This window comes from Lichenostomus cassidix, chromosome 8 (assembly GCF_008360975.1).
Source record: "Lichenostomus cassidix isolate B80296 chromosome 8, HeHo_3.0, whole genome shotgun sequence".
NCBI classification, from domain to species: domain Eukaryota; kingdom Metazoa; phylum Chordata; class Aves; order Passeriformes; family Meliphagidae; genus Lichenostomus; species Lichenostomus cassidix.
This window is the reverse complement of record NC_139489.1, coordinates 23,879,721-23,905,734: the sequence shown is the minus strand read 5'-3', so window position 1 is coordinate 23,905,734 and position 26,014 is coordinate 23,879,721. Positions and strand designations below refer to the sequence as shown.

Genomic DNA, 26,014 nt, shown 5'->3' with positions numbered 1-26,014 from the left:
TTAGTATGAAAATACGATAGTCCCTGAGTAAGCTCTTTTCTTGGCTACTGAAAAAAAATGGTCCTTGAAATTGCAGATGGATTTGAAGATTTTTTTTTTTAATTAATCTGTAAATTTGGGATCAGAGAAGTGGCAGATACAGTTCCTATCTTCAAAAATGGGAAACTCTCCCACCCTGAAATTTATACATTTCCTAATTTTCTGCTAAATGTGTTAACTCTTGACAAGGAAGAGGGAAGGATGATTGAGGGTGGGGAGGCAGTGGAAAGGGATAAAGAGAAAATCTTCACACAGACACACACACTCCCCTACACACACAAGGGCAGTTAATTTCAGAAGTATTTTAATATATTTTGCAAAAAGATTACTAACTTCTTAAAGGATAATGCTATGAACATAACCAAGAGTCAAGCAAAACAATGATCTGTAACCCCCATAAGGATCTTCTCTTCAGTGGCAGAAATAATCATGGATATTACAAGATAAAGATGGACTAAGTTAGGCCCCAGGAGTATTGAAGCTAGGACTGACCTTATTTGTTATATTCCTTGGTTATACAGAAATTTAGCCATGAAGTTTGCAGATGACACAGATGGGATTAATGTCATTATTGTGGAGGACTGCTTTTTAGAAAACTAAATTATGTTCCCTTGGTCTGATGATTGAAGGCAATAACATGAAGTGTCCGGTTGCTTTTTTTAGGATAAAAGGAGAAAGAGAGGATTTTGCAGAATTTTGCAACATCCTGGGAAGTTTAATACTGAGAGAGGGTGGAGTAGGAGAGAAAAGGATGGATTGCCTTTGTGACTCAGACGTAAGAAGACCTTATAAGGGTTTAAATTCTAAGTAGGGACAAAAAGCATTTGTATAATTCTAGGTGTTTTTAAGATCCTATTTGAAGTATTGTATGCAGTTTTGATCCCTGATATTTAAAAGAAATTAAATAACTAAATTACCTGGAATGGTGCAGAAGGGTTCCTAGGATGGCCAAGTCAGTCTTCAGAGGTTAATTTCTTAGAAACAGAAAAGAGTGGAGAGATTTTGTTTTTTAAGCCTTGCAAATGGTAGATTTACAAAACATACCAGCTTTCTCCAAAAACATACAAAGAGAGTGCTTGCTTCAGTTTAAGGTTAATTCTGAGTCCAAAACTAAAAGCTTATTAATAGATGAAGCTGCAAATTGCCAAAAGTTTTGTAACCATTCTGAACAGCTTTCTGGGAGACTTGTGAGATAGGACTATGTCTATATCTATAGGGACTTAAAAGAGGAGATAAGGGTAATCTGAGGGTAATCTTAGAATAAGGGGTGGAAATTTTAGTGGTACTGATCCTTGGTTTGCCAGAAATGCTAGTCGTGGTAAGAAAGAGAGGGAGACTATTTAGCTTAGCTAATCTTTGCTAATACTGATATTCTGTTACTGCTCTGGTATTCTGTTTGTCACCCACCGAAGTCAGGGAGTTCCTGTTTTTCTCCCTGGTGCAATCTGATTTCTGCATCTGGCACCACTATAAGATTTGGTGACCACCAGAGTCAGGAAGACTGCAGTATGCTTGTTCTTTTGCTGGAAACAGAGGCTCTGTTGCTCAGTGATTTGCCTTAGTGACGCACTTCTGACTTGGCAGATGGCTGCATTGCAGAAGAGAAGGGAATTTTTTATCTCTGAGACTGACGCCGACTGCAGTGTGGAACACAGACACCTCCTAGCCTCAGACAGGGAGTGCCACCTGAAAAATTTCCTTCTGTTGCCAATCAGATAGAGAACATTTTTTGTTTTTAAGCATCTCTTAACCTGGTGACTTGCAACAGACTTCAGTAACAGCAGGCCTCTCTTTCGGAGAATACTAAGAATGGGGGCTGTTTTTTGGAAACTCATCATCTGGAAGTGGTGGAAAAGAGGAGGAGTTGAGTCTGTTAAAAGTTTAATCAACTGCATAGGTAGCACATCCAACCTTTGTGTTGGGGTTTGACTTTGACTAAACGCCAGGCACCCCGGCTCTCTCCTGCTGCAGATGTGCAGGAGAGGGGAAAGAAAAAAAACCTGCTAAACATACACTAAATTCATGAGTTAAATGAGATAGGACACTGATGGCAGGACGCATGGAAGAAAGGGCAGACAGGCTCCAAAACTGAAAGTTGCAAAGTGATTTAATTACCTAACAGAGCTGGAGGATAAATGAGCAGTAAAAACATGCTTTTCATACACCCTTTGTTCCCTCACCCCCTCCCTCTTCCAAACTTATTTTCTATTCACCCCCCTTCCTCTTTCTAACCAACAGCTCGGGTAGGGAGGCAGGGTGTAGGGTATTTTCTTAGTCCATAGAGCAGGTCCATAAATCTATTCATCACCACAGTTATTCTACTACAAATACTCTTTATCTCTACTTATCTCTCTTTCGCTAGACAGTTTCTCTGCTCTCACCCCCTCCCTCTTAAGAAGCAGTTTCTCTGTTTACCCCCCTTCCCTCTTTCCAAACCCCCAGCATGGGCAGGGGGCAGAGTGAGGGGTGTTCTCTGGTCAGTCCAATCAGGGAGAGGGGTTCTCTACTTAGCCATGGGGTCCCTCCCACAAGAGACAGTCCTCTGGGAAGTTCTTTGGTGTGAGTCCAATTTCACAGGCAACATCCCGCCCGAATGCTGCTGCAAGAGTTCTTTTGTCTATAAGATGCAGACTCTCCTGAGCTGAGGTCAGGCTGCTTCCATCCCAGGAGCAAGGCCTTTTTCTCCCTTGCAAGGCCTTTGCAGTTTTAACTCTTAGATGAGACTCCAACTGGATCACAGCTTCTTCCAGGCATCTACCTGCTCCTCTGGCGTGGGCTGTGGGCGAATTTTTGCACTCCTGCGGACTCCATGGGCTGCAGGGGGACAACCTGTTCCCCCCGTGGCCTTCACCATGGCTAGCAGAGGGTTTTCAGCTCTGGCACTGGGAGCACCTCCTCCCCCACCTTCTTCACTGACCTTGGCGTCTCCATGCTGTTCTCCCTTCACATATTTTTTACCTCCACCTCCTCTTCAAACTACAAAGAAGTGCATGCCTACCTTGTTTTGATTTTTTTTCTTGAATATGTTTTCACAGAGGCGTAATCAGCACCTCTAATTGGCCCAGACTTGGCCGGCAGCATGTCCATCATCTTCAGAGCCATCAGAGATTGGCTCTGCTGGACTTGATGTAAAAACTTCCAGAACTTTCACTCAGGACACCCAGGAGCCATCTTTGTGCCACACCCCACCCTTCAGACTCTTCCTCAGGCCTACTACAACAGCTTCTGGGGGGTTTAAATTTCTCTTAGATGTTAAAGATACCTGGCTGATGTTTTGGGCCAATCAAAACCACCACACTTTGTCTTCATCACATGCAGTCTTTCATTTGAAAGATTTCTTATTTTTCCTGTCTTACTGTATTTTCTGAGGAAAAGAGAGTGTGAGAAGCAATGCTGAAACATACTATGCATTCCTACCTTGTGCTGGCTTTGTAAACCTCTGTGCAAATTTTTTTTTTTCCCAACGATGTAAAGTAAGGAATTAAATTATACCCTGAGGAATGTTGTCACTATCCTGGAGGCTTTAGTTTGTACTCAGAGTGCTTCCCCCTTGCTAACCTGTCAAATACAGGCTTCAGGAGAAAAGCAGCATTTCAAGAAGTAAGATGAGCTCCTCAGCTTCACTTATTTAAGCAGATGATACAATTAGGATTTAATTGTTTTCGTGTTTGATTGCACGTAATTATGAGGCAGGCCAACTTCCATGTGCCTTTCTATGACTTATGGCCTTGCTGCACTGTGAAAGAGCTGGCACAAGATCCAATAATTATAACAAACCACACAGAACAGTTGTGCAATAATGGAGCTAGACATGAATGGCCACAGGCAATTCAAGCTCTTCTCTATGTCTCTGCTGAGATGTTGCTAAGACTTTTAAACATATATTTCTTTATTCTCTCATCACCATTGGGTGTGACTTTTTCATACCCTGAAATCAAAGAGAAGTGTCTTATAGATAAGGAAATGACACAAAAAAATGGAGAGAGTGTGATTTCCATGTGACTTGGATTGTCTTATTGTTCAGATGAGGAAGAACATTGCTGTTCTGATTAGGGGTTTGTGTGCATTTTGCTGTCTCTGATGGGTTAAACTTGGCTCTGATGGTTACGCTTGGTCTGCCAGGTGCCTACCCTGCCTTGCTCTGTCTCTCCCTCCTCAACAGGACATGGCGAGAAAATAAGATGGAAGAGCTCATAGGTCAAGATTAGAACAGAGAGATCATTCACCAAGTACTGTCACATACAAACCAGATTTGACCTCAGAATGATTTGGTTCATATATTGCCAGTTTATTACGGAAGGAGATAATGAGAAATAAAATTTTAACAATCTTCCACCCCCACCCCTCCGCTTTTCCCAGGCTCAGCTTCATTCTTGACTCTTCTCTGTCCAACACAGGGACAGCTTCTGATCTCTTCTCTCAGAAGCTCTCTCACCCATGAGGCCCTACCTGAGGTCAACCACAGTGCCTCCAGCAAGAGACATTGTTTAAGACTCCCTTTAGCAATGAAAAGGCCCTGATCTGAGCTGCTGTTACAGTTTTGAACTGCACAAATGTTTCTGGGATCTCTGGTATGTGCTATGTTGCAGCTGTAAAAGACTGCTAACCACTCTGATGGACAGGTACTTCTTGAAACTGTATTTCTAAAGTCTGGCATACAAATGAGCTGTGTCCTCAGGAAGGTCACTACAATCCCCATCACAACTGTCTAAACTTTCCCTTCTCTGATGGGGAACAAATCCCTTCCCTGTTTCCATCCTGAGGATATGTCCAAGTCTGCCACCTGTTCTTTCCTACAAGCTATTCCTGCTGCTCTCCTTCCCTGCATCTCTCCCTCCTGTCCTCAGCTACCCTGAGTCACCTGCTGGTTTCTGCTCCTGCATCCAGTTGATCCCAAGGAGCAAAGCAAACTGGAAACCTGTAAGGAATTCCAGCAGTAAGAAGGTATGAGAGCAATAAATGAAGGTTTTATGACAAAAAATGAGAAATGAGTCTGGCTCACAGACATATTAGCTCTGCTGGATAGATCACTGGGGACATGTCCCACATTTGCTCCATGCAGAGAAGGCCAGGAATGGTGCTGGGCTGGAAATGAGGCAGAAATATAAATGTCTGCAACCAGGTGCAGAGACAACCAGAATATCCCTCAGCAACCTTCAATTGCAGGGCAGGGTGCTTCCCTGAAAGCTTTCTAAAATGAAGCAGATGTTAGCCTGTATAAGTTATCACAGTTCTGCTGAGGCTGTTGCAGGAGGACCTGGCCCTGTGTGTTAAGCTCTTTTTTTAAATAGAAATTATCTGTCTTGAGAAGAGTTGTCTCACCAGAAAAAGGGGATCTTTTGCACCATTTGACTGATGGCCCCTAGACAAGTAAGCTTTCTGCAGTCAACAGTACTGGGAATACAGCTGTGAGATACACAAGACAGAGACTGAATAAACACATCTTGGCGCAAATTCTTTACTGATTCACAGTCTAGCTCTAGGCCTGTGAAAATTTCAGTTGTAGGAGTGGATAAAACTGTTACCATTTTCTCTGGATCTGCCATAATTTCCTTGATGATTCCTTTGTTTCTAGCCAAAACAGGATTTTAGGACAATGGATTGCCACTGTTTCAAATAGCCCATGCCTAAAACTAGTTGAAATCTTAGATAAGTGCACTTAAAATTTAACATTAGTAATTTGTATATTATGGATTTGAGCCATACAAGGCACGGTGAAACATAGAATTGGTCGTGTCCGTTTGATATTTTTTCAAAGCCACCAGCCTTTTTAAAAATAAAACAAACCTAAATGAATGCTCCTAAGAGGCTTAAAAGTACAAGGTGATTTCCAATTTCAGTTGGCTTTTTTTATTCCACCTCTTTTATGTGCTGTCCTGCAATCCTAGTCTTAGTCATTACATTACAGGGTGCGAAATATTTGACACATTTTCATGTTGAATAAACCTAAGACCTAAGATTAAAACATAGAAAGCTTCTATGTTTGAAGTGGGGTATGTTTTTCTCTTTCAGGACTATTCTTGAGTCTCACCATCCCTTGTTGTGCCGTTTGATGCTGTTATCTGTTTTGGTCACAAGCTTTTGTAAGCTGAAGGAGCTGACTCTCACATGTAGTTTCAGAGAAGCCATATGATGGTGAAGGGAGGAATGGAAAGAATCTTATCTCATCAGGATCCAAAAGGGGAAGCACTTGGGGTATCTTGCTGAAGTTGCTGATTTTTCTGTGTTTCCTAAGCAGTAAATCACTTCTCGGAACAAGAACTCTGGCGTAATGTTGGTGTAGCCAACTGAAAGGATACCTGTGTTAATATGGATGGAAATGGTGGGCTGTAAGCAAATGCCTCCCCACAGGAGTAACTCTCCCTGGCTTTTGCACTGTTTCCATTCTAGATGAGACCCTGCAGGGATCAAAACCCTATCCCTGTTGTCATCCCAATGTTATCCCTGTTGGCGCTGCAGTACCGTGTCTGTGATTCCCATCTGTCCTGTGTTTGAATAGTAAACCCACACTTCATTGTTTCAAACTGCCATGGGCTTTGTTTATTGAGGGAAAAGAATGTTAAGTCCTGGACTGTGCTAGTGTAAAGAACTGTCAGTGGGTTTTGTTTCTTTTTTTTTTAAATTATTTGAAATGATCCCTGTAGAGCTGGATCAGGGAGTCAAAATTTTGACATCTGGCACTGCAAATGGCTTGAGGAGGAAGGATTCTGCTTGATCAGGGACTGGTGGTATTTTTGGACAGGAGGATACCTGTGCCACCAGGACAGACTCCGTTCAAACTACAAGTGAAACAGGCAGCTGCCACTTCACATCTAGAAAGGTGTCATCAGTGTTTGGGTATGACATTGCGGTTTGGGGTTTGAGCGGGATGTGGTGGTGGCATTAAGTACTTTGACATAAAATTGTCTAATTTTAGATGCCTGAGTATCAGTTTATCAGAAGGTAGGCTCTAAAACCGGATCTTTACTTTGTGAATTAATGTCTGTATTTAGAGCTGAGCTAACAGAGCATAGGTATGGTTGCTCTATTAAGAGGTTGCCTTAAACAGAGATAATAGTGCAGACCTACAAAAATAGCCCAAACCAAATAGCTGGAAGCAGTTGGAAGTACATGGGGTTAAATGGGAGCTAAGATCTAGAGAAATATGTGTAGAGAGAAATTCTTGGGCCTGGTAATTAAAGAGCAACCTGTCCATTTTCTCTGGAAAAGAAAATATCCTTCCTGCTCAATGCGGGTCATTAATTAGAGATGATTGTTCTCGTTTGTAAATGCTGAGTAAGCAGGTCTTTGTGCAGGATAAGAATCTTTGTGAAATATTTCAAATTTATATTGGCACTAGGAATGCTTCAAAAGAACTGAAAATTAAGATTAGTGATGGACACTGTCCATACATCAAAATCTCTGGTTTTCTGCAGAAATCTCTGTTAAATACCTCAGACTCCACGTGTGTTAAATTACTGTAAAGACTCATGGGTCAAGAATTCACAAAGTGGGAAATGCAGCCTTAGAGTTGTCCCTGAAGCTTTGGCTTGGTTGCTGTGCACAGAAATCAGGGCAAACTTTTATTCAATGTTCATATTCTTGCTCTGTTTTCATGCTCCAAGACCTTGCTGCCTTCAAGCCAGGGATGAGGATGTTCCTTAATTTTATTTATTGGAGTACAAAATGACCTTTTCATCTAACCTGCAGATCCTTGTAGCTGTGAAAATAAGAGGTGTCTCAGAGAATGAGGAATGTACCATTAGCAGCCACTCTTAAGAGGTTTTGGTTTTATTATTTGCTTAAGAACACATAAGTATGCTCTTTGTGGAGGGATAACACTAAGTGATCAAGCTATCCTGAAGTCATCCATGAATCTGTCAGCCTGTAGTTCTCTGCTCTGTACCTCATGTAAGGTCCAGTTTCTGTGACAAATATAGTAGAGCTTAGACAGACCAGATCTTCCTTTCTTACTCGATCAGATCCATCCCTGATGGATGACATTTGCTGTGCAGCAAATCAGACCTGGAGTCCTGAGAATGTGCCACAGCATATTGTGGTACACATGGACACAAATATCTCGGATTATATTTAGCATTTGCAAAGCAGTTTGCAAACTTTAAATACTCGAGCTGATGATGTGAAATACTGTCTTTTGAAAGGTTTATTTTGTACTCTTGTATTAACACTAAGAGGCAAAACAGGACTGGTAGTCCTGGGAGAGATGAGGACCTGCCTGCTGGCTTATGCTGTCTTCAGTGGGCTTTTCCCAGCAGATATTTCCAGGATCTTAAAAGAAGAAAATTTTAGCCAAGTGAGGAGAGAGAAGGTAGCTGCCTGTGGTTAAAGAGAGCAGAGCTCCTCTTTGGCTGTTACCTCCACTCTGGAGAGGACAGAGGATGAGTGGGAAAGCCTAAGAAGGAACATCTCCAGTGCAGAGCCTTTTCCCCACCTGTGAAGTTCTTTTGCCAATGTGCAACAGCTGCAGGCATTCAGAAGAAATTGTTGCTTAAACTACTTTCCTAGGAAAATGTACAAGGTAGACTTAACAGAATCCCCTGTTTATGTGCTTTGCCTATTGTTCAGCCTAGCGGAAACAGGTATACTGAAGTATATAGGAGGAAAACCTGGGAAACTTTGAGTCCTTCTAAACACTCAACCCCAAGAGATTGTGCACAAAGGAAATAATGGTAATACATTGAATGAGATGAAAAGGAGACCCAAACACTGCTTTGAAGGGACAAATCATGTAAATGTCTTTACTGCAAGGGGTTTGGGTCTTCTCAAAGCAACTTGAAATGCCTACTCTGCCAGTTTTGAGTGCCAGAGGAAGGTCATGCTCTGTGGAAAATACAGTCTTTGTTGCTTAGCATTATTCAAAAGGGTTTGATGGCTAAGCTAGATGCAGGGTGCTACAGGGATCACATCTGCTGCATATTCCTGGTTGCACCTAAAAATTGACATTTGTGTTCTTTTGCACATCCCCATAGTTTGTCTCCATACAAGTGAGATAAAGATCTCTGAGGGGAAGGTGGACAGTGGGTAAATAGCCATCACCGTAACACTAAAGTCCTGGCTCAGGAATCAAGGTAGATGTGCTACCATCCCAAATCTGTTCTAGCTCATCACTTCACCACTTTTGTTTCCCTATGAGCTGAAATTGGAATTCCCCTTTCCTGGACTTAGAACAGAAGGCATTTTGAGGCAGGGAGTTCATGATCATGCAGTCCTGTTTACCACAGGTCCTTTTACTGAAACTGCACCAATAAAGAGCTAGTGGTAGAGTAAGTTGGGCAAAGGCTGCTGACAAGGGAGGATCCCTCCAGGCACATCAGGGACTGTCCCACCAGTGCCATAAGTAGACAAGTGAGCAAGTGGACCTGACTAAGTGAGACTTGAGTTATCTGCTTACCCAATAAGCAGAGCTCGGATGAAATATGCAGGTGAATCCCAGAAATTCTGGAATTCAATTCCAAATTCTGAGCACTTGTTGTAGAAACGTCTGCACAGTCTCAGTTCTGATTTTATGTTCATAGCATCAGTCCAAGTTCATCACAGCAGAGTCAGGACAGCTCCATTTTGGGCTGCAGTACTCCAACGGGATTCCAGGAAAAATCATTGAAGTAGTCATATGAACCATATTCTTAATGCACTTCTTTGCTTATCTAATTAAGGGTAACAACTGAACAATTATTAAATAGCTACTAATAAAAAATGAGTCTAGACTTTGCCCTTAAAGGCATATTTAAATTCCTGCTCCTTTTAAAGTTAATCCAGATGAACTGTCAACACATAGCTAAGGATGATCACTGCTGAGGGCAGGACAGTGTCCTCAGCCCCCACATATTCAAAGGCCACATGATCAAGATGATGTTACTGAACTGGACTGATGTCCTCAGTCTCGCCCCACTTACGTAAGAATTACTATAAACAGAGATAAACTGTTTATATGGATTTCCCCATTAAATAATATTAGTATATAACCCAGCTTGTGCTTTCCGTGTCAAGGCTGTTGTGTAACCATCTGAATTTCGGCACATAAATATCATATTTTAAAAAGAGACACATAAACACGTTGGCAGCCAGGAAAGTATTTCCTTATACATCTTCATCAACAGTGAAAACAAATTGTTTCACTTACATTGATGATAAGTGATTTTATAGGCCAGCCTGCAGTATATGCAGGCTTTTGACTCCTTGCTATCCTCCTTTTCCTTGTCAGTAGCCCAGCTGTGTGTCAGGGTTGAGATCTGCACTTGACTGGCTCCACCTCAGCAGGGCTTGGATGTCCTCACTGTGGCTGAAGCCTGAAAGTCTTGAAAGCCTAAAGCACCTTGAAGTGATTTTGGTCTTCAGAATGAACAAAATCCGTAGTGATTTGCATCAAAATCTGATGTAGGCATGGTCCCTAGGATGGTCTTTTTTCAGTGCTTTGCTGTCTCTGCTGTTCCTATGCAGGTACTGGCTTATCTTGGAGGTAGAGGCTACACCCCAGAGAGGCAATGAGCAGCACTGAATTTCTTTTGAGGCTTATCTAAGGGCTTCTACCTCTGTTGTCTGATGTAGCAGCTTCATCTGGGCACATTCTTTGTGGAGCACTTCAGATCGGGGATGAGAATCAAAGCAAGGTTTCTTATCTGGAAGCATTGGTCAGGGATTCACTGTGTTGTCCTGGGTACTTCCTATAGCTGCCAGGCAACACCAGAACATCCCATGTGCAGCACTGAGGGCCTTCAAGTGGGAAAGAAACAAGGTCTGTTCTTTACCCAGTGGTAGGAAGAGGTCATGCACAGGGGTTTTAGTTCTTTGCTGCAGTCTGACTTCTGGCTTCATTCTTGTCTAGACAGTTTTCTGCAGTGAGAGGAAAAGGAAGCTGACTGTTAGCTGGCTTCCCTAGCCAGCTGTCTGTGGTGTGTTCATCAATAAACTGAGCAGTTCTTCCAATGGGTCTGGCACAAAGGAGGGGGAAAGCACAGAGCAGCTCCACTGTTAGGGTAGAAAATACACATATTAATGTATGAAGACAAAGGGAACATAAGTATGAGAGCATATAAGTGTGATTGTAAGTGGCAGGCCTGGGGCAGAGTGACTGCAAGTCATTTGAAGTCTTCCCAACCCCACAGAGCTTCTCCAGAGGAGTGAGATGACAATTCCCTGCAGGGTTTTTGTTGCAGGTACAGAGTAACAAAAGGAATCATTCTGAAATCAATGTGAACATTGCCATTAATGTTCACCCATCTTCAGTCTGTAATGCAGCCTTCACGGAGCACTGTGTTTAACACTAAAGAGATAAATTCCTATTCCTGCTCCCCCTGACAGGCAATCAGTATGTGGCTGAGCAATAGATTTTGGTAAATGTTGTTCTAGATCTCCAAATGTTTGATCTCGTGATGTTTCTTCACAGCCTACTAAGCTACTATAAATTGTCATCTTCTCCATATAAAGAGGAACATCAGATCAAAAGGCATGTATATGCTGAGAATAGAAATATTATAGAAGTGTCAAATTTCCAGCAAAGATTTCAACATCAGTTACATGAAAAAGCTGTATATGCTTTTGGAGAGTGTGAGATTATGCTGTTTCTCTGCATGTGTTGCTATATCCTCTGTACTGACAATAATCCCCCTATTTTGCACGGCTGCTATCAGCTCAACTGGAAAGGGGGATCATTCTAAACTTCTGTAGTTTTGACAAAGCAGGGCTGATAAGTACAAGACAGAGATCAGGGAGGGGTTGAACTCCACTGCACAGGAGAGTGTAAGCTCCAAGTTGTGGAAGGGCTTCTATCAGATTCTATTTTAAACACTAGATCCCAGCTAGTGTCCACAGCCCAAAGCTTTTCCCCTGTGCCCAAGGGGGAAAGGATTAAGCCATCTCTAATTTTCATTGTGCACTGTAAGATTTTCCAGCTTTTTCTCCAAAAGAGTTGTGCCAAACAAGACTTAACTGTTACAGATTCACCCCTGGTTTCCATCCCAGTTTTCCCATAGTCCCTTCTATGAAAAGTATTTAAACACATCCTCAGATTTCAGCTCTGCTGCTCAGGCAGGTGATTTAATGACTGGCCAGTTCATGAGGTGCAGTGAGGTGTTTCTGCTTATGGCCCTGGTCTGCCAAAAAAGGTGGAAAGAAAAGCTGTGAAGATTAATTACATTAGAGACCTGTAGAAAGGCAGAGCTGGAGGGGCTGCCCTGCACCCACTCTGACGCTTTCTCAGATTAAAGACTTCAGTACTTGAAGAAAGCTATCTACTTTTATAAATGAGAGCTGCAGAGTCCTGTTGGGATTCACCAATTCATTGCTGATGATTTCCTCATGCAGTCAAAGGTGCTCAGGTGTTTGGTCTTCCTAATATATAGAGACTACCTGTCCCTGCTTCACTTCTCTTATCAAGGGTGTAGAGTTGCTTTGTGAAGGGAATGTTTAGGAGGGAAGAATGGGAAGAATTTGCATGACTCTCTAGGAGAAGGGCTTCACATACTATTAACTTGATCTGCAAACATTTTAAAAATTTGAATCTGATGAGCATCAAAAGCCAGTGGGTATTACTCACCCTGCCTCTGAAATGCAAGTTCAGGGATCAGCTATAGATCTTTGAAAGATTGTCCTGTCATTAAGCTCCAGCTACACAGTTATGACTCACATTTGAAGGAATTTGGGGTTTTTTCCTGACCGGCATTCTTTTCAAGATCCACCTCTGTAAATTCCTGGGCTGCTGAGATGAGCACAAAAATGGCTGAAATTGGAGCTTGCTGTTGTATTCCTCTCTTCACCACATCTCACAACATACCTTCCATGCATCTCAAAGGTTTCTGTAGGTTTTTCAAGGTTAAATCTCATAATGGGGTCCATAGTAGGGAACACTTAAGTGTTTATTGAAGATTGCTAGTATTTTAAAAATGGTTTATTTGATCTTCTATTATTGCTAATCTCAAAAATTTGATAAAGACCTCAAATACTGTAAAAGCAGATGTAAAATCTGGAGACTAACTGAAGCAAAATGCGTAGTTTCTGTTATCTTAAAATTTTTTTGTACCTTGTTTTCTTTTTATTTTTTCACTTTTCCTCCAAAACCTCTCAGGAAAAGAGCAAACCCTTTACTTAAAATCTGCATTGCTGGTAGCTGGTGCTGTGGGGAGCCACTGGCAAGGCTCCTATTTAAAGTTTTGTGATGCTGTTTGAGGAGAGGTGGCAGTGAGCTGTCACCATTCCAGGATAGCTAAGGAGTACTGGAAGCAGAAGTCTTGTTCACAGAGGAGGGGGCATTGACCATCCCTCTTCTGGGAATGTTTGAAGGACTTGAATAACCCAAAGCCTTCCAGCTGGGAAGGGAACCTGCAAGAATGGAGTTGGGGGAAGATGTTGCCTGAGATAGCAAAAAGTGAGTTTGGGGATTGCAGGATGAAAGAGAGCATCCAGCTTGCCCCTCTTACACCATCATGTAATATAATACTTTCTGTGATTTTTATACTGGGAGTGAGTCATATCCCTGTGACTTCCCTTCAGTGGCTCTTCTGTGAATTGTTTACTCTGCAAGGACAGGATGTGTTGCCTCCAAGTCCTTTCTACTTCTTCAGAGCTTTGCCAGAAGGGGAGGCAGCTTGCTGGCCATGTCACCAGATGTCTTCTGCAGCAGCAGGGACACACCACGAAGGAGTTTCACCCAAACACATTCAGAAACCCATTGTAGTGTCTGTCAAAAATTCCAAAAGCAGATGTGCTCTCTGCATTGTGCAATAAAGGCTGTGGTAGCAGTATCCAGCGACTGCTCTGCGGGCACTGGCAGCTGAGGTGCTCTGGGGTCTGCATAGGGATGGCATGAAATCAGAATTTGTCCTTCACAGGTTGAAGTTGTATGTCAGAGGAAAGAAACAGTATTATGTTTATTCATCTCAAATGAGATTAAATGTGGGATTTGCTAAATTTGTGCTGGGAGAGCCATTCAGTGTGAAGTCCTATTTCAAAAGAGCTGAAGCAGAAATGGATTTTGCTCTAGAGCTTGAGAAATCCCAGGGATGAAAAGCTGCAGGCAGGTGTCCAAGGAGGCCAGAAGAAGTGATGGGTGAGCACTATGCTGGCCAGCCTGGTAACACCACCCAAGGCTGCACCACAGTCATGTTTCTGGCACTTGGACCTTTCTTCTTTTTTTTGTTGGTCCATTTCTGGGGTATTCTGAATGTACTGTTTTCTTCAAAAGAGAAAAAAAAATTGAGAATCAAATCCATGTGTGGCACTCTCTGGGTTATTTCCTCAGTGCTCTAATCACTGCTCTTACAGTCTCTGATGAGGATGTTTGGTTGCAGAATCTCACAGAATCAGTGTGGTTGGAAAAGGCATCTGAGGTCAGCAAGTGCAGCCTCTGACCCAACACCAGCCTATCAACCAGGCCATGGCACTGAGGGCCATGTCCAGCCTTTCCTCAAACACCTCCAGGGCACCGATTCCACCACCTCCCTGGGCAGCCCTTTCCAATGTCTGTTCACCCTTTCTGTGAAGGAATTCCTCCGAATGTCCAACCTAAACTTCCCTTGGCACAGCTTAAGGGTGTGTCCTCTTGTTCTTTCACGAGGACAAGCCTGGGATAAGAGGCTGACTCTCGCCTGGTTCCAACCTCTTTTCAGGGAGTTGTAGAGAGTGATAAGGTCTGCCCCGAGCATCCTCCTCTTCAGGCTGAACACCGCCAGCTCCCTCAGCTGCTCCTCATCAGATTTGTGCTCCAAACCCTTCATCAGCCTTGTTGCCTTTCTCTGGACACACTCCAGCATCTCAACATCCTTCCTAAACTGAGGGGCCAAGAACTGGACACAGCACTCGAGCTGTGGCCTCACCAGTGCTGAGCACAGGGGAAGGATCACTTCCCTAGTCCTGCTGGCCCCACTATTCCTGCTAACTGGAGAGGATGCCTTCCTCCAAGTTCTGTGGTCAACTCTCATCTCTGCTTGTCTGCACTTCTGGTGACCCTAACAAAATCACATCATCTTGCTGTGATGTTCTTCCCTATCTCTAAAGTGCTGATAATACTTTCTTCCTCTCCAGATGGTGTTCTGCCTGTTAGACTAAAATCTGTGATGACGCAGGCTCTCTTTGACTACAGGCAAAGGTGCTGTGCCCTCCACAGTGAACCCCTGGAGCACAGAGAAACCTAGATGTGGGTGGTTCCTCACAAAGTATCTGCTTGCGTCACCTCACATGTGAGGCAGCTTTTGGTGTGCCTAGGAGATGGGGAAGCTGTGGATGGTGCAGGAAACCAAAGTGCCATGCTTCTGCTGGGATGTGTAACTTGTCACCAGAAACCTGGTGCCTTTTGTGCTGCACCATTAAATCTCCACTCAGCTGTGAAACAAAGACCACCACGAGAACCTGTTTCATTCACCTAAAGAGGATTTGAGGGAAATATAACTGTCAAAGCTGTTGCCACTCTGCATGGATAGGAATAACAAAGTTCCATCTCCTCTGCCTCTCTTGGCAGACTGTTTCAGCAGTTTTGAACTTCCCATGCTCTTGTCTTTAGAGATGAAATTACCAGTGCACAGTTTGTGGTACCAGACTGAATTTAGCCCTGGAAGGATCCAACTGGGACAGTTCATTTTTACCCAGGAGACATGGTGGGTATGGTGTCCAGAGGAAAGGCTTTTCAGAGCACTCTACTGTGGCAGCCTTCCTCCCTCCAGGACCAAAGGCAGCTTGCTTAGCTCCAGCATCCTAATCTGCATCATTTGACTGCACTGAGTTGCAGATCTCTTGAACACTGGAAGTTAGAACCAAAATTGATAATAGTTCTGCTTTCACAGTAGAACCTGCTCTGTAAAATTGGGTCTTCAGTAGTTTATTTTAAGCTACCCAAATTAAATGTTGTCATTTACCTTGAGGGGACAGCCTCATCCACTCATTTCACTAATCCAGTGAAGTTTCCCTTGTTTTTGAGACACAGGCTCAAAAACAAGGTTTTGAAACTGCCGTGTCTTTGGGCAGTTCAGAACTGGGACTGCTTTGCCCCACCAGGCCTGGTGTAGTGACTTTGAGAGCAGCTTGAGGAGCCCCTGAAGGAGAAGTGTCCTCAACACTGGGTGTCTGCGCAGCATCATCAGAAATGTCGCTGCCTACTGTGCTGCTTTTGATGTGCTTTGTGGAACTTTCTGCATGACCTTTGAAATCATCCTAGCATAACTTCTATTGACCATGGAGAGTGTAGTGTAGCAAGGTGTGGGGGTGGTAAGTGGCCTGTGGCTGTTTGTTGAACAGAAAAACTGATAATGTTGTGGTTACTTGTATTCAAGTATTTATTTGTTTAAAAATCTGATTATTTGTCTTCTAGGACCTCATTTTGGCTAATTTCTTAAGAGACTGAAATGTCTCCTTTAAGGGGCATCTCTGATCCTGGGGAGGCTGTGCAATGTAGTAAGCTTCCGAGAAAGCTGAAAAATCCCCTTTTGAAATAACCACAATTTTTTCCTTGGTTGAAGGCACATGACTATTTATACAGTCACTCTCATGATGCATTTTTTTTCCTTTAAATTATGCTTTCCATAGATTTGAAAGCATGTTTGATTAAAAAGCATAAACAAATACACTATTTTTTCATAACCTCACACCCTAGTGAAAAGGCTTTCCAAGTGACAAGTCTTCACTTCAAAATGTTGAAAAAATAATTTGTTGTGCAAATTATTGATTTGACAGCTCTGGATAAGGATTTTTAGAGTGGCAGCATTTCCACCCTGAGGTAGATGGGGTAATATGTCTTTTAGATCTGCTGTGCATTCCCAGATGCTAGGGATGAGGGAAGGAGAAACATTTAAACATTGAAGGAATCCAAACACTGGCAGTTCGGTTCATGCTGACAATGATTACTCCTAAAGAAGGATAAGCAATTGGTATTGGCATTCAGTTGCTGGCAATGAACTATAATCTCCCACTGTCCATTTGGCTTTTTCACTGGCCAGACAGGAGAATTAGAGTGTGAGTGAGGGATAGCACCTCTATCCTCCAAATCTGCCGCCAGTGCCTAAGTGTGGGGCTGCTTGTAGCATGGCAGTGTTGAGTTCTGCAGGTGTACCTGGGGCCAAATCAGCTGTAACTTCAGAGATTCTGTTCTGGGCTGCAGCAGGAGTTTAGTGTTGTGATACATTAGTAATTTTTGAATCAGGGAATGCAGGTGCTCCAGGGAGCTGATGTGGTGTAATCTCTGGATTTCTTTTAAGGTCAGGATCAATGTTCAAACCAAAAGAACCCACACTGCTGTCCAGCAGTGCCAGATTGGACTGTTCAGAATGGACAGGGATGAGCAGGAGCTTCCCATATGTGCAGCTTCTAATTTTTCAGCTGGTGCACTGGCACCCGATGCTGCAGCTGCTGGGCACAAATATCCCATATCTGTCTCTTTGCAGTACTTCATACATTTAGGTTGGGAATATTTGAGTTAACACCATGACCCATTTAGCACACTGGAATGTCTCCTGCAGAAAGGAGTTGGAGATGTGATGCTGTGTCAGCAGCACTGGTGATACCTGGTTGTCTGAACAGGAGAGGTCTGCAGGTGATGGACCCCAGAAAAGTGGGCTGAGGCTGATCCAGGGAGGCACAAAGGGAGGGTTTTACTTGCCTTTTAGGAGGGAGAGGGAGAGGGAGACAGAAATGGGTGTGAGGGCCAGCAAGGGAATAAATGCAGGAGCAGATCCTGGCACAGGGTGGCTGGGGAGAGGAGCTGTGGTGGCTTCCGCTCCTGCTGCAAGACCACTTGGATAAAGCTGTGTGCTCTGCACCAAGGCTGCTCCTGGAGCATTTAACCATTGCCATCCTTGCACAGCTGGGCATGGGTTGTGACCCAGATCCAGCAGCCTGTACTATCCTGTCCCTGCCATGGCCCTACTGAGGGGACTCTGTGAGCCCTGTCCCTGCAGAGCCTGGAGCTCCTTGGTTTGGCTCTCTGCCCTCGGACTGAGCAGTGCAAACTGATCTTACTCTGTGCTGACACTGCCAACCTCTCGAAGCAAAAGAGGCCCTTTAGTGAAAGTAGACAAAGGGTAGAGAAATGTGTCAGTAAGTTATTTTTTCAGTCCGTATCAAAGAACTGAGATACGCTTGCGGTTTGTAAGGGTGTTTTTTGGTTTTTTAATTTTTTTTTAAATTAAGGAAATCAACAAAGCAGTGTAAAAACTGAAGTATAATTTTCATTGATAACAGTAGCTTGTATGAAACCGAACACAGGACTGCAGATGTGTCTGCAAAAACTTGACTCTACATTCTCTGAAGTTACAATATATAGAACATAAAATTATAAGAGTAAATAGCACTCCTAACTGCCTTAGTCCACCCCAACTGATTGTTTATTTCCACCCGACTTCTCAGTTACCTTGCTTTCCCATGAAAATCTATCCCCAAGGCTGTGACAAGCTATGAGGAATGGTAGAGTTTTCCCCCATGAAGGTCCAGGAGGCAGGAAAGCAAAGTACAGAGGCCCTGGGAGTGCCTGCCCAGGCAAGGGAGAGGAACCAGGCTGTGGGGCAGCTGGGCTGTCCTGAAGCCACAGCCAGAGAGCACTTTGCTGAGGTTTTGAGGTGTTCACCTGTGATCTGCTGTGATTCGATGCTCATTTTGGGAAGCACAGCAGACAGACCTTGAAGTGAGCAGGTGAAAGGTGTCCTGCTTCCCTGGTAGCTCACGTTTTCCCTGCTGTGGTGCTGACAGTGTTTTGTCAGCTGGATATCAAAGATGTGTCTGTGGGAAGGATGTGGTTAGGGAGGGATGCTTAGCCCTTCCCCATTTCATGTCAGGACCATGTCTGCTCTGTCCTGCTTGTAACACTCACTACACAGCACAGTAAAAATATTTGGGGAACAGTTCTCCAAGGCTTCATCCTCTTCACTCTGTGCTCACTCACCTCACATGCATCTTTCTAAAATTAGCTCTGCTCCACGATCTCCGTAACATGCAGCAACCTCGATTTTGTATGTGCTGCTCAGCCAGTGGTGATCCATCCCCTTGTGGCCTCTCCACTGGCTGCATCCACAGGCTCCCTGTGATGGGTGAGTCTTGACCAAGGCATGGAGCTGGCATGGATTTACATTGCTTGTGCTTCACTGGAAAGGTCCTTGTGCTCAGAACTACCCACAACGATGGAGCTTCCCTGGTGTGTTTCCCTTGCTAATGGCAAGGCTGTGGGATGGGGCTGAGAAGCTTTTCTTCTCTCATAGGTTGTTTCTCAACTATTCCAACCCTCTACTGTGGACACATTGCTTCACTGGTAGGTTGTGCAGGAAGGATATGAAATATTTTTATGTAGCACCTCTTGTTAAAAGGGAGCGAAGGGACTGCCAGCTACCCAGTTCCAAAATGGGAAGTTCTGACGGTTCCAAAATGCAGCCAGCTGCAGAGTAGAGCTCCTCCCCAGCTCAGAACAGACTGAATATAGTGACTTGTTTTTCCAGGATCTCAGAGTCAACTCCACAACACATCAAGACTTTTTTCCTCCATCTTTTGCTCATACTTTATGTCCATCAGCACCCATCCGTTATTACCAAAGTTTGCTATTCACTGTCACTGCAGGATGCAAGTTTACTATGGCGCGTATCCCAGCAAGCGGAATTTCACCCAAAGAGAAATTGCAGATTCTTCATCCATGCCCTAAGTCTTCCTGGAGGATATAAGGGAGGGGCTGACTCAGGGCAGAATCCTGCTACATTTTGCACAGGTCCCAGTAAGTCTGATTCTCTACCATAACGTTGGCCAAAACGTCATTTTTCTTACAGTACAGCTTATCTCCCTTCTCCAGGAAAATGGGTCTCGCAAAACTTACTGTGCCATTTCCATCTCCCACAGCGTTGATGAGCATGTTTGCTGGGTCTTTGAAGAGCGTCAGCGACAAGATGTCTCTGATTTTCCCTGGGCGGTAGAGCTGAGCAGAGATGAGGTAGTTGCCACTCTGCTCAATTATGAGGTACTGCACTTGATCATGTACAATTCCATTGCAGTGATCTAATTTCCAATTCCAGCTCATAACTGATGCTTTTTGTGTAGAAGACTGATTTACTGAGGAAAGCACAGACAAAAAGGTGTGGTAATTAATTATGTCTAAGGATACTTTATTCTGTACATGAGTGTTTTATTACTGTTTCCCGTTCATACCTCTCTCTCCCCATTCACTTCTTGACTTTCTAATAATTATTATTTATTTATTATTCCAGTTGCTGTTATTATAATTATTATTAATCATTCTTTCTGAGTTTACTAACTTCTAAGGAGTGCTAGAAAGGGTTCTCAATCTGCCAGGAGAGGCTGTGAAGGATCTCTATGGCTGTGGGGGGCTTGGAAGTGTTCTCTGCTGGGACAGGTTAGCTGTGGAAAGCACCCTGGAGATGGGGAACCTTCAAGACTGAGGGTTAGGTCTGAGCTGGTCTCTAACAAGAAAAAAAATCCTAGGTGGAATTTCAGCTGGATCTGAGGATTATGAGGGTGGTTACAATACTCTTCTGGCGGCTGCTGCAGTTATAGTCCTTTTTGAGGTTAACAGTCATTTACTGAAGTTTTATGCATGCAGAAGTTTTTCCTTGAATTAATTAAATCTCTCTGAAGATCTGAGCTAGTCTATTACTTTCAAACTGCCCTGGGGTTTGCTTAGAGAACTGGTGATTAACACCCAGCAGCAATAAATCTTATGAGCCCTGTGATGCTGATTTTACAGGCCGTTTCTGGGGAGGTGCACGCAGCTGATCCAGACAGAGAAAGGCAACTGCTGGCTCACAGCCCTGGCTGCAGAGCTGGGGACCTGTCTTTGTCATGGCCACAATGCCCTGGGGGCTCTGTATTTCTGCTGTCAGGACTGACACCTGTCCTTGCACAGGCACAAAGCCTGTGAGACAGTCATCTTTGTGACAGCACAAATCTGACAAAGCCAGAAAACAAGTCTAGAATCTCCGTACTTACAAGATCCATGTGCGCAGCATGGCCCCTGTGCCTGTGAAAAGAAGCAGAGCTTGGTCAGTGTTTTCTGCTGTAATTTTCCATTTATCAGTGAGCTCAGGAGAGGAGCATTGTCATTACAAGAGCACAAAAGCATTCTCCCAGGAAGGAAAATAACCTATCCACCATTACAAACAAAAGCACTCTTTTGTTATGAAAAAACAGATGTTTTCCAACAAAGTTTGAAATGTTTAAAATAGGTCCATATTTTTCATATCCATTTTGGTGGTATTTTCACAAAAAAAAAAAAAACAAACATCCAATCAGCACTGTCCTGCAGTAGATCTCTTAAAAGTTCTACATTCCTCTTAGGTGACTAGATTTAATTTCATCCCTGGACTCAGCTCTTGTGGACAGTTACAAGCGATGACAATTTACACTGATTAAACCCATGAATCTTTCTTTCTGTGCATCATGGTTTGGAATCACTTAGCGCTGATTTTGTTTGCCTATCACACCAGAGGGGCAGAACAGGGAGGATGGCTGCTGACTTTTAAGCCTACTTCTCTTTAACTGCTGCACCATGCTTAGCTCAGGGGTGCAGGCACAGGACTTTGTGATCCAATAGTCAGCTTTCCATTGCCTTTCCAGCCCAGGGAAGGAGGCAATCTCCATGGGTGCCTGAGTGCTAAACTGTCAGTGACAAGAGATTTCAAGTCTATTCCTATGACTCATGGCTTGGTCTTTGCTCGTGGTGCTCGTGCTCTTCCTACACAGCATCTCTGTTCTCTGGCCAGAGCTCGTAAAAAACACATTTAGGATCAGCTTACAGATACAGGGACCCGATTCTGCCTCACATCTCTCGTATCTTGATGAATGCAAACTCTGAAATGCTTAAAATCACTATTGGAGCACAAGCTCATTGCTTCCTTAGGAAGTTGCTGTCCTGAGTGCTGGGGGGGTTGTTGGCTCCCTTGCGGGGAAAGGCTTTCATTGTCCAGCCCTGCTTTGCGCAATTAACGTGAATCAACAGGATTAAACGTAGTTCTCTCACTTACTAAAGTAACTTTCAGCTTACTAAAGTATCTTTTCTGAAAAAACGGAGGGGAGGAACGGAATATCTGTGAAATTCTGTGTGCATCTCTGTGCTCATTGCCATCAGAGGAATGCAGTTGTGACTGCAGGTCACAGAGCTGCTGCTTCACATATCCCAAAGAGATGATGGAAGCTGTGGGTTTGGGGCTAAAAGTGAATTAAAAGCAATTAATTTTTTTGGGTAATTTTTATATATATTTTCTGCTGTAAGGTGCAGAGAAGGTTCCTCCCTTCTGGGAATTTAGCAGTCTTCGTAGTTTACTAAAAAAAAAATCAGTGCTTTGTAAGACCAGTCCTCAGAGGGATTCCTGGCATCATCATGCCCCAGGCAGCTCTCGGACCATGAGAACAAACCATCCTTCCTCTTAACAGAAGGGGACTTTTTTCTTGTGCCTTCCTCTGGCAGAGGAAGAACTGGAACCGGAGGGAGGTACATTACGGCAGGATACATAAACCGGCATCCCAGATTAGCACTTGGATCCTCTAGGACACTGATTCACAGTTTGGAAACCATAAAATAAGCTGGCCTGCAGCAAATGAGTCACTTGGCTCACCCTGTATCTCAGTTTAATACTGTGTGTACAGTTAAAAACAGAAAAAGCTCATTGGGATCAGCTAATGAAACGCGGAATGAACTTGATTCGGTAACTGGTTTTTGCGCTAGATTGTATTAGCACTTGGTAAAACCAAGTGTGAAAAGGCTTTATACCTGGTGAATTACCACAATTTCTCAGCCTCTCTAGTCCCTACAGAGCATCATCACTTGATATCACATTGGAACAGTGTACATCATTGGTGCAGGAGAAGAAAAATGAGAGAAATAAAACCTGATCTTTTTTTAAGCTTATGGAAATGAAAAGAAAGAGTTGAAGGCATCGAGGAATTGGTGAGACAATAAGGGATGGGTGAAAACATTATCAAATGAAATCTTGGAAACTAAAAGCACTAGCAGTCTTCAAGAGGAGGGAATTACTAGGCTGGAGTTAGTCAATAGCATCAACCCAACAATGTTAATAATTAGGAATATTATGCTCTGGAGTTAAGAATTTTGCATTGTACTTACCTGCTTATGATGGAGCAAACAGAAGGTTATAGAAACCAAGGCTGAAATAATAATCAACAAAAATATGAGAGCATGAAAAGCCACTCGAAAACACATGGATTTCCTGTTCTGCAGGGCATTTCCATTCTCCAGCATGGGAATGGCAGCTTGAGCTTCCATGATGCTTGTCTTTGGTACAGCTGGAGGTGAGGCTGCAAACAGCACCACAGCTGAGAAAGGCACTGCCAGAATTCCCACGGCCGTATTGCCACAGTGGGACCTGGACAGGATTATATATTGCTATGCAAATTAAGCCAAAAGGAGGAGCCTCCTCAGGGTTTCATCATCAGCCCTGGCTAAAAGGCAGTGAGTTAGCACTTCCTCATGAAACTGAGTTAGAGAACTTTCATTTGGCTCTTGGCCCAGAATGCCTAAAATGAAACAGGCTGCAGGGGCTCCAGAAATCACCTCGGAATTGCAGTGCAAGTGGTCAAGGGGTCAAAACTCTCCAGTGAACACAAGGTTCACTCAACACCTCAAAGACAAGGTGCCAACCACAGGAACCTCACCATACCTGTGTGCCACCTGCTTCTGTCTCTGAAGATGCCAGTGATTGCTTTTTTCTAGCTGAGAAGTCGGCACCAGATTGGATCTGGTTCTCGTTTTGGCAGCGCAAATCTGAGCGCCAACGATGGAAGGACATTTTTCCGGTTCCCTGAGGACATGATTCATACAGCAAAAGTGAAACTACACATGCTGACAAATGTGATGCTACGCAATAGTCTTGGCAGCAAATGGAAACAGCAAGTGGAATCCAACCGTCAGCCTCCACTTCCCCCTGACACCACTCGAGGACGATCAAGAGCAGGAAAGAGTTGGGATTTTGTAGATGGCTTTCAAGTTAGAGTTTGAAATGAGCTGGCTGGGTTTCAGGGTCTTCCTAAAATAAGTTTCAGTTTTTCCCTTTCTATTTTTTTCCTTACCTGCTTTTTGAATTCCTTACTGTGGGAACAAAATTGTGATTAAAGTGTCGTGTGGGGAAGGGCAAAACTAAAATAAAAAAAGAGAGGGGGAAAAAAAAAGCAGGCTTGAGTAGTAAAAAACAAATGCAAACTAAAAAACAACTAAAAGAAATATTATTTTAACTGTCAACCTTGCAAGTAGTTTCCATTTTTACATTCTGTACATTCTTTTGCCTTTTAATATGAAAAAGTGCTCTGGAGTTTATTTAAAAAAGAAATTCTGATGTCACAAAGATGTCACTTAGAGATGTCTGCCAGCTCTTCTGCATGCCCTTTCTGGGGATGGAATGCATATATAAACTTTAGTCTTGATCCTTCTCTTCCCACCCTGTGGGCAAAACCACAACCCTTCCAGCTGCATGACACCAAAATTAAATATCAGTGTGTGGTGCAGAGGGGTGGAATGGAAACAGAAATTTGCAAAGGTCACAAAAACAAAACTAAAAAAACTGAATTGTTTTGTTAATACCCTGGTTAGCCTTTTGAATTCTCACCGAGTGATGCAGCAGGTCCTTAGCACAGATTTAATGTGGGCTGTGCCAGAGGGAACGCTGCTTGTGCTGCCTTCAGAGCTGAGCTGAGCTGGTGCTGGCACGGGAGGATGTCCCATTGCCAGCCCAAAACCACCGTCCCTTCTCCTGGTTTTTTGCGGACAAATCTGCATAATCTCCGAGGCAAAGTGGGAAGGAATTACTCGGAGTGAAGCCAAACCTGGGAGGGCAGTGCTGGAGGCAGCAGCAATCTGCCCCCTGGCAGGGCTGTTTGCCCTTCAGGGCACACTTTGGGGGCAGGTTTAAGGCAAGCCGTGGAAAAGGAAAGCCCCGAGGAGCCCCAGTGTGACTCTCTTGTGTCACCCCAGCAGCCCGTGGAGGTTTTGTGCCTGACTTGGTAGTGATTTCACACGATTAATGTCAGGGAGACAAGGTACTTTCCACTAACTCCTTCCAAAGGAAAGCATTTGAGGACAATGTGGGGAGACCTCGTAACTTGTGTGACACGCGCCTTCCTCTGCGCCCTGCCCTGGGGCGACAGCAGGGACGAGCAAACTGCCTGCACCAGCCACTCTCTCCCTTAAGAATTTTCTCCTTTAAACCCTGCAAGAGATCGGGATTATCCAGATGTTCCTCGGAGACGAAGCAAAGGCGGCTATCCCCCTGGAAAGCAGCAGCTGACTGTGTGACATGCACGTCCTGCCAGCTGGGATTGTTCACAGCAGCACGCAGAGCCTGCTGCTCCTTCAGTGCTCCCACAGGACTCACAAGTCCCGTTTTGACCCCAAAATAGTGCTGGTCTGCGGCTCCAACCCCGCAAACCCACACACCAAACTTGCCACTTGTTAAACTCCTGGCTTTGACCACAAAGAGACCTAAGCAATCTTCATTTTGAAGCGTGCAAATGAGATTTCCTGTGACGTCCCATAGAGCGCAGAGGCAGAAAAGGATCCAAAAAAACCAGGACATTAAGCAAACCAAACCAAGAAAATATCACAAGAAGAAGTTCTATCAATGCGTTTTTTTAAACTTGCAAACCCACCACTTGTTTTGTTCAAACAAAGAATTATTATTGCTATCACAAATAGAGCTCAGGGCAGAAAATGTCTACTTTGATAAATACAGGGTTAAATGGGAATGATCACACAAGAGGGGAGTTTTCACAGGATCAATAATGATCTGGAGTTGAATGCTTCCAAATAGTGAACAGGCTGGACTCTACCTTGAGTTCAGCTAATATTATATTTATTTTACATTCATTATATCAAGTGCTATTAAGCATGGATACAGTAGCCTATGTGACCCACTGGTAAGGGGCAGCACTGAAGCACAGTGGCCAGGGACTGTAAATCTGCTTTTCCAGCATGTTATTTGTAAATATCCTGCCAGTGCCTGGTGGGGAGAGAGCTCCAACCCTGGAGCCCTGTGCCAGCACCCCAGTGATGCCACAA

The 26,014-nt window shown here is 43.8% G+C and overlaps 1 protein-coding gene and 1 long non-coding RNA gene across 3 annotated transcripts in view; one reads left to right on the top strand and one right to left on the bottom strand.

Moving 5' to 3' along the window:
- The window catches only part of LOC146434104 (uncharacterized), a 78,496-nt gene extending 55,193 nt beyond the window's left edge, over window positions 1-23,303 (top strand). Inside the window, exons 2-4 of one of the 2 annotated variants that reach the window (XR_014853838.1) lie at window positions 19,834-19,951; window positions 22,761-22,894; window positions 23,186-23,303. This is a non-coding gene — a long non-coding RNA (uncharacterized LOC146434104). The remainder of the gene's footprint in view (window positions 1-19,833; window positions 19,952-22,760; window positions 22,895-23,185) is intronic. The other variant, XR_014853837.1, reaches the window with a different exon arrangement.
- Window positions 18,166-23,230, bottom strand: LOC146434105 (uncharacterized). Its single transcript, XM_085068441.1, has 3 exons — window positions 23,072-23,230; window positions 20,938-20,968; window positions 18,166-20,043 (listed from the first exon to the last, which is right to left on the bottom strand). The coding sequence occupies exons 1-3, from the start codon at window positions 23,228-23,230 to the stop codon at window positions 19,691-19,693; spliced, it is 543 nt and encodes a 180-aa protein (XP_084924567.1). The 3' UTR covers window positions 18,166-19,690.
- Window positions 23,304-26,014: the final 2,711 nt, after the last annotated feature.

Bases quoted from the DNA above. Each gene is read 5' to 3' on its own strand.
- LOC146434105 (XM_085068441.1), bottom strand. From the start codon at position 23,230: ATGGAAGCTCAAGCTGCCATTCCCATGCTGGAGAATGGAAATGCCCTG. The intron at 20,969-23,071 runs GTAAGTACAATG...TTCTTTTCACAG, and splicing joins GTTTGCTCCATCATAAGCAG to GCACAGGGGCCATGCTGCGC. The intron at 20,044-20,937 runs GTAAGTACGGAG...TGCTTTCCTCAG, and splicing joins ATGCTGCGCACATGGATCTT to TAAATCAGTCTTCTACACAA.